The sequence below is a fragment of the Octopus bimaculoides genome, chromosome 3 (genome assembly GCF_001194135.2).
Source record: "Octopus bimaculoides isolate UCB-OBI-ISO-001 chromosome 3, ASM119413v2, whole genome shotgun sequence".
In the NCBI taxonomy this organism is placed as follows: Eukaryota; Metazoa; Mollusca; class Cephalopoda; order Octopoda; family Octopodidae; genus Octopus; species Octopus bimaculoides.
Genome location: NC_068983.1, coordinates 16,463,549 through 16,470,905, shown reverse-complemented (window position 1 = coordinate 16,470,905; position 7,357 = coordinate 16,463,549). Strand labels below are relative to the sequence as shown.

The 7,357-nt window shown below is 34.6% G+C and overlaps 1 protein-coding gene across 1 annotated transcript in view; it reads right to left on the bottom strand.

Annotated features, from left to right (window-relative positions):
• Window positions 1-7,357, bottom strand: part of LOC106875161 (aspartate--tRNA ligase, cytoplasmic) — a 43,806-nt gene that overhangs the window by 16,513 nt on the left and 19,936 nt on the right. Inside the window, exons 5-7 of the mRNA XM_014923191.2 lie at window positions 5,235-5,337; window positions 2,637-2,708; window positions 628-796 (exon numbers count right to left, since the gene is read on the bottom strand). Coding sequence (XP_014778677.1) covers window positions 628-796; window positions 2,637-2,708; window positions 5,235-5,337 — 344 coding nt within the window. The remainder of the gene's footprint in view (window positions 1-627; window positions 797-2,636; window positions 2,709-5,234; window positions 5,338-7,357) is intronic.

Here is a 7,357-nt window from a genome sequence, read left to right as displayed (position 1 = left end):
GGGTGGGGGGTGGGTAGATTGTCTCAAAATTCATGGGGGCTGTCTTTTTTTTTCTGGGAAGGACTCAGCAGATAGCCCCATCCTTGACTCTCCAAGTCCCATACCAATGTAGCAACTGAAATACATACTCTTTCTAATAGGTCTTGTACATAGACTTTCCACACATATATGTATTCTAGTGTGTATTTTATAACAGTTGTGGTTTATTTAACACCAGGTCAGCTCTGATCCTAAAGACACATGATGAAATTTTCAACCATGACCATCTCATCAGGATTTTTTGTCAAATATCATATATCTAGAACTACAACATCCAATGTATTTTTACTTTTTTTTCTTAGATGGTAGGATGTGATTTGAAGATTTGGCTACTGTTTCTAGCAAATCAAGTGACCACAAAGAAGTTACCTCTTTGCAGAGAAGGTCAAATGATGAGATTCATAAATCCATTTCCAAAGAAGACATCATATTTTTTTCTGTTTTACTCCAGAAGAAGCTTAACAACTGCTCTGCAGTTTTTGACATTAAAATTTCCGTAGATACAAATGGCAAGAGAATGAAATGTCATGCAAAACCTAAGAATGAAAACAATAAATAAGCAAATAAAAAGAAGAAAATATTTTGTACCAGAAATGATCTTTGGAGTGTGTATTTCTACAAATCCATTCTTTGTTAAGAAGTCACGAAAGAGAGCACAGAGGCCAGCTTGTAATTTAAAGATGGCTTGACTTGTGCATGTCCTCAAATCTATTACCCGGTTATCTAGTCTTGTATCCTGGTTTACTTTGGCAAACTCCTATCAATAAAAAAAAGTTGGACACAATAAAATATATAAAACAAAGATTGTGCTATATAGGCTGACATAGTTGTTGAAGATAGAGTAGCATAAGACATCATCATTTAATGTGACTGGTATTTATATATTAGTTTGTTAATAATAACTGCAAATAGTTGTTAGCTTTCACCAAGTGCAAATATATTTGATACTTCACACATCTGTGGTGGTGAGACTCATTTTATCATGTGAGCTGACAAGACAAAGCTGCCCCTATTGACAGGCAAGTTTAAAGTCATCAACAAATCACATGTAGTTGAAAGCTAATATGATTGTAATTTACAATTAATCAATCTTACCTTTAAGGAAGAAACATTTCAATATTTACAACTACACTATGCTTCAATTAGTTTAACCTTTTAGCATTTAAACTGACCATATCTGACCAAAATATTCTATCTGTTTCACATTCAAACCAGCCAGTTCCAGCCTCTCACATCTACTCTACAATGTCACTCTAAATATAAACAATTCCATCATGGAAATCTTGAAGCTATGAGATATTCATGATTAATTCAAAATAATGTAAATAAACAAGCATTTCATTGACAGAGCAACCTGAATGCCAAAGGGTTCATGTCTTGACAATGCTCACCATGTGTCTTATTCCTGAATGTATTCATTGTATCACAGTTGATTCATATTAAGAATCTTTATTTTTAAGTTAAAGCTAATATCATTCTTATCCACTGGTCCATACAGTCTTAGTTTGAAAATAAAGGTTCCAATTTCTAATAGCTTGTCGTTGTTGTCATCACAACCATTGCTGTTGCCATCACCACCATTTTTATATCTGTTCATTCCATACTGATATGGGTTGGACAAATTTTATTGAGACAGTATTCTACAGCCTGAAGCTTTTCCTGTCACCAACACTTGTTTGTTTTCCAAGTAAGCTATTTCTATTCTACTTGTTTTAACACTTCAAAACCAATGAAACTCTAGTTCAGAATGTATTGTTTACAAGGGAGGTAAACCTAACATCACCGTCACTTATGTCAAATGTGAAGATATGTAGTAATAAACATTTGTACACATACACACACACATACACATATATATATGAGAGGCTTCTATGTTGTTTCTGTCAATCGATTCCACTCATAAGGCATTAGTCAGCTTGAGGCCTACTAGAAGACACTTGCCCAATGTGCCATGCAGTGGGATGGAGTAAAAAAAAAATAATTATCATCACTTTATGTCTACTTTTCCATGGTATGACTTGGACATTTTTTCTGAGATAGTATTTTATGGCGAGATGCCCTTTTTGTCATCATTCCTATCAGTCACCTCTTATGATGACACACAGGGATATAGTGAACTTGTTCTAAAACCAGGATATACATGACAGATGCTTACTTGAGGACAAAATGCAAAATATAAAGCAGAATGGAAATAATCCATCTGTTCCACACTAAAAATACATTCAGCCATCTCTAAAGACCTTTTCTTTATTTTTATTTTTAAAAAATAACTCCTGCATTTTTATGCTAGAAATACAAACCCTGTGCTCTCTACTCCTCTTATAAGACAAATATCTTTTACAAAGTAGTTTTATCTCCTTTGAAGATTATCAAATTATTTCCTCTTAACAAGTAGGTTCTATACATTTCATGAGTTTGTCTTAAAAAAAAAAAAAAAAAAATTATGTTCTGTCTTTTCTACAAATAAATTCTGCATTTGCTACTCTAAAAATGCACCCTTTCAATTCCTCCAAGTAAACTGTCATCTAAATAAACTTTTGTATTACAACAGGAATATGGCTTTCATGCTATTGACTGATCATCTGGTTATTACTTACGTCTGTTTCGGGACGAGCAGCATCTTCAACCAATACTGGTAGCTGTGGTGCAGCTGAACTAACAACCCAAATCTGTATGAGATTATGCAAAATAAGGCAATCCAATTACAAAATTAGTTAAAAAACAAGAAGAGCATAAAAAATTTGTTTGTAAATAAAAATATAAGAACTGATAAGATAAACAGAATGAAATAAAACATAATTGGAAAAATATAGGAAATATATGTACAAATAAATAAATAATATAGACTTAGGCACAATAAGAACCGTGATGTTTAGAAGTCCATTTTACAACCATGTGGCTCCAAGTTCAGTTTCACTGAAAGATATTTTGGTTAAACATTTTCCACTGTAGTTGATTAATGACTTCTGGAAGTTAGAAACTGTGGAAAAGCCTGTCAGTTATATGTATAGTTGATCTTTCATTTTACATTCACGTTTTTTCAGGTCAGTATGGGTTAGATGAATATATTATTGAGGTACTGTTTTATAGTTGGATGCTTTTGTTGTTGCTAAACTCTATCTCTTATGCAAGTAAGGGATATTTTATTGCATATTTCCCACAGAGAGAGCAGAAAATTTGTTGACAGAGGAAGTGACAGCACCACCACCACTTGCAGGAACTTTCAAACTTTCATAAAGCCTAAATGTAAACAAACACACACACACACATATATATGATGGGCTTCTTTTAGTTTCCATTTGTCAAATTCACACCTGAGGCTCAGGTCAGCCTGTGACTACAGGTGCCATGTAATAGAAGTGAAACAAAACCATGTGGATGGGAGGTGAACTTCTTAACACAACCATGCCTTTATACATATAAGAAATGAAGACAGATGGACAATGACAGTTCAAAACATGCTACAAATGTTTCAAAAGCATGTCAATTTATTTTGGAATTAGTATATTACAGAAACCAAAATTACCAGCTATTTCTTTGGGCATTTTGGAACCATCAGAAGAGAGAACTGTAAAGAAATTCAATCTCAAGAATACTTTTAGGAGAACTACACTTTAATCACCTCTGATGGTTTTGGCTTATGTAATACACTGATTGTAACTTGCCATGTGATTGAAACATTTGTAGCATGTATTGAATTGTTAGTCTTCACTGCATAACATATAGTTAATGTTGCTACAGGGATTGGAGTAGCAAAATACCAGATCATCATCATCATCATTTAATGTCCGCTTTCCATGCTAGCATGGGTTGGACGATTTGACTGAGGACTGGTGAACCAGATGGCTACACCAGGCTCCAATCTGATTTGGCAGAGTTTCTACAGCTGGATGCCCTTCCTAACGCCAAACCACTCCGAGAGTGTAGTGGGTGCTTTTATGTGCCACCAGCACATCATTAGATATTTGCAATTATGTTAATCAATCTTGTGATTGGATAATAGGAAAATTAATTTATTAGTATTCTTAGCCAATAACATGCTGGAGGCTTCCAAGCTAATGTCCACAATCAGTAAGATCCGAACCAAATGATTGTGTGTGTGTGTGTGATCAAATGGTTGAGTTACCATTTTGACATGAAAGGAAACAGTTCAACACCACAAACAAATGCATTTAAGCAAAAGACTGAAATATGTGCTGGGGTTGAAATGATAGGCTAAAAATAAAATGAAAGTGATGCCCCAGTATGACCACAGTTCAATGAGTGTGACCAGCAAAAAAATAAATACAAAAAAAAACAAAACAATATGGGTACAGAAATGTCTTTGTGGTTAAGAAGTTAACTTCACAACCATATAGTTCAAGATCTGATTCCACAGCAAAGTACTTTGGATATCTTCTACTGCAGTTTTAATTTAATTGCTTTATGAGAACAGAGTGAAGTTCAGAGAAGGGAAGTAGTTCTCATTACAGGGACATAACTCAGGATATCCAATAAGTAAAGAACGAGTAACCGTTTAAGCACTAAGGTTGACGTAATTGATTAAAACCGTTGAAGGTGTTGCCCAGCAACATGCTTGAGTTTATCATATACATATATATATATATATATATATAACTGGAACTCCGTCGGTTATGATGACAAAGGTTCCAGCTGATCTGATCAACAGAAGAGCCTGCTGATGAAATTAATGAGTAAATGGCTGATCACTCCACAAACATGTACCCTTAATGTGGTTCTCAAGAAGTTTTAGTAAGACATAGAATGTAACAAGGTTGGCTCTTTTGAATTACATATACAACTCATTTTTGCCAGCTGAGTGAACTGGAGCAACATGGAATAAGGTATCTTGTTGAAGGACACAACATGATGCCAGGAATTGAACTCTCGACTTTACAATTGTGAGCCATATACCCTAACTACTAAGCAATGTACCTTCACTATATATATATATATATACACACACAGACAAAGCAGATAAATACATAGATAAAGAAATAACTTCAGTGATATTGTCATAGCAGGCAAGTCAAGAGATGTCTATAAGATACAACTCAATTGAATATTCTCCACTTCCTCTTTGAAATTGGGCTCCTGCTTATGAAAAGAAAAACATCACGTTAATGAAGAAGCCTTTATTGATTTCTCAGAAAAGCTAATAACAAAGAATCTAAGGAATAAATTTAAAAACAAACCTGGATGGTATGAAGTTCTATGTCTTGTTGAGAGCATGATTCAATTTTACTAGGGACAGTCCGGACATATGCTTCAATGTCAATAATAGATTCCTTATTTATGCTGATGTTAGAAGAAAGAAAAAAAGAAAAAAAGCAGGTAATTTATCAGATTATTTAAAACTAAACTATGAAATTATTGAGATGATATAATTTAAATTCGGCTTTGTTTTGAAAATATTCTTTAACAACAAAACGGTCAATCAATAAGAAATTAGGTTTCACAGAGAAAAGATGTTGATCATAGTACAGGAGTATAGTTTTATGAAGAAACTGATGTGAAATATTAGAAAGTACTCACTAATAAAACTGAGCATAAAAATTAAATGATATGACAAATGCAGGTGGTGATGGTGTTAGTTGATCTTCCAACTGAATCAAGGTAACTACATTTCCATTCCTCATCCTCATTTAATGTCCGTTCTCCATGCTGGCATGGGTTGGACAGTTTAACAGAAACTGGTCAGGCTCCATGTCTGCCTTGGCATGGTTTATATAGTTGGATGCCCTTCCTAATGCCGACCACTTTACAGAGTGTACTGAGTGCTTTTACACAGCACTGGCACAGGTGTGTTGATGTGGCAGCAGCACCCATAAGCCAGCAAGGTGAGGATTGCTCAGCTGAAGAGGGATGCAAAGGACATGCCAGTATGTATAAGGGCAACCATGATTTAACCCTTCTGATACCAAATTACCTGAGATCATCCCTGGTTCTTTGATGATAATTTATGTTTCAACACCAGATTAAATAATGACGTTATTTTACTAAATTCTTTATTATTTAAAAAATTAGCTGAAACAAAAGCAACGCATTTCCACAGAAATATAGTAACAAAAGGGTTAATACTCTATTAATTCCACCAATCCACCAGCTTCGATTTTTATTTTTTATCAAACCTAAAAGGACGAAAAGGCAAAACTGACCTTGACAAGATCTGAACTCAGAGTGCAGAGTCAAAACAAATACTATGTGGCATTCTGTCCCACACTCTAATGACTACCAATTCACCGCCTAATTATGGTTAGAATGCAATGCTGTGCACTCAGTGCAATCAGTAGCCACAATATACTCAGTCCATTTACATTAGACATACACATCAGTTAATCCTTTTAATGCCTAACTACTTCCTCAATTTATTTCTGTTCAAGGTTTTAAGTAAATTAATGCTACCCATCTGATGAACTGCACTTCACTCATTCTTCTTCAATGTTTGCAGATGCACATTATTCATCCTATTTCAAAGTGCACAATAATCAATCCTACTAATCTAGCATGGCCGCAGTCAAAGGACTGAAACAAATAAAAGAATAAAAGAGTAAAAGAGTATTTCTTCTTGAGATATTAATATAGTTTTTTAAATATGAAATATTAGAAACTTTTGAGTTAATATTATGAAGGTTTTGTCAATTATAGTAAACTTTAAGATTTTGATTTTCTTGAGAAATATTTTGTTAATTTAGAGTAATATTTTATGTAGTAAACTCCACAAAGTTCTTTTGATTATTAACCAGTAAAAATATTTTACAGACACAGAAGTTATCATGTTCTCTTCTATGCTGTTGAGAGTATGGCAACCTCACTAGTGATGGTGCAATGATAAAAGTGCAGTGTGTAAAGGAGTTAGTTTTTATGAAGGACATTCATCATAGAAACCATGCTAAAATTGATGCATTTAAGTGAGATATAATCTTCTGAGTCATCTAGGAGAGCAGAAACTAAATAAATAAGAGGAAACAACTTCTATCTCATTCCAGGGTGAAAAACTAGAGGTAGTCGAAAGCTTCCGCTATCTGGGCGACCAAGTTAGTAGTGGGGGTGGGTGCGCTGAAAGTGTAGCTGCTAGAATAAGAATAGCCTGGGCAAAGTTTAGAGAGCTCTTACCCCTGCTGGCGACAAAGGAACTCTCACTCAGAGTAAAAGGCAGACTGTATGACGCATGCGTACGAACAACCATGCTACATGGCAGTGAAACATGGGCTGTAACTGCTGAGGACATACGTAAGCTCGCAAGGAATGAAGCCAGTATGCTCCGTTGGATGTGTAATGTCAATGTGAATACCCGTCAGAGTGTAAGTATCTTGAT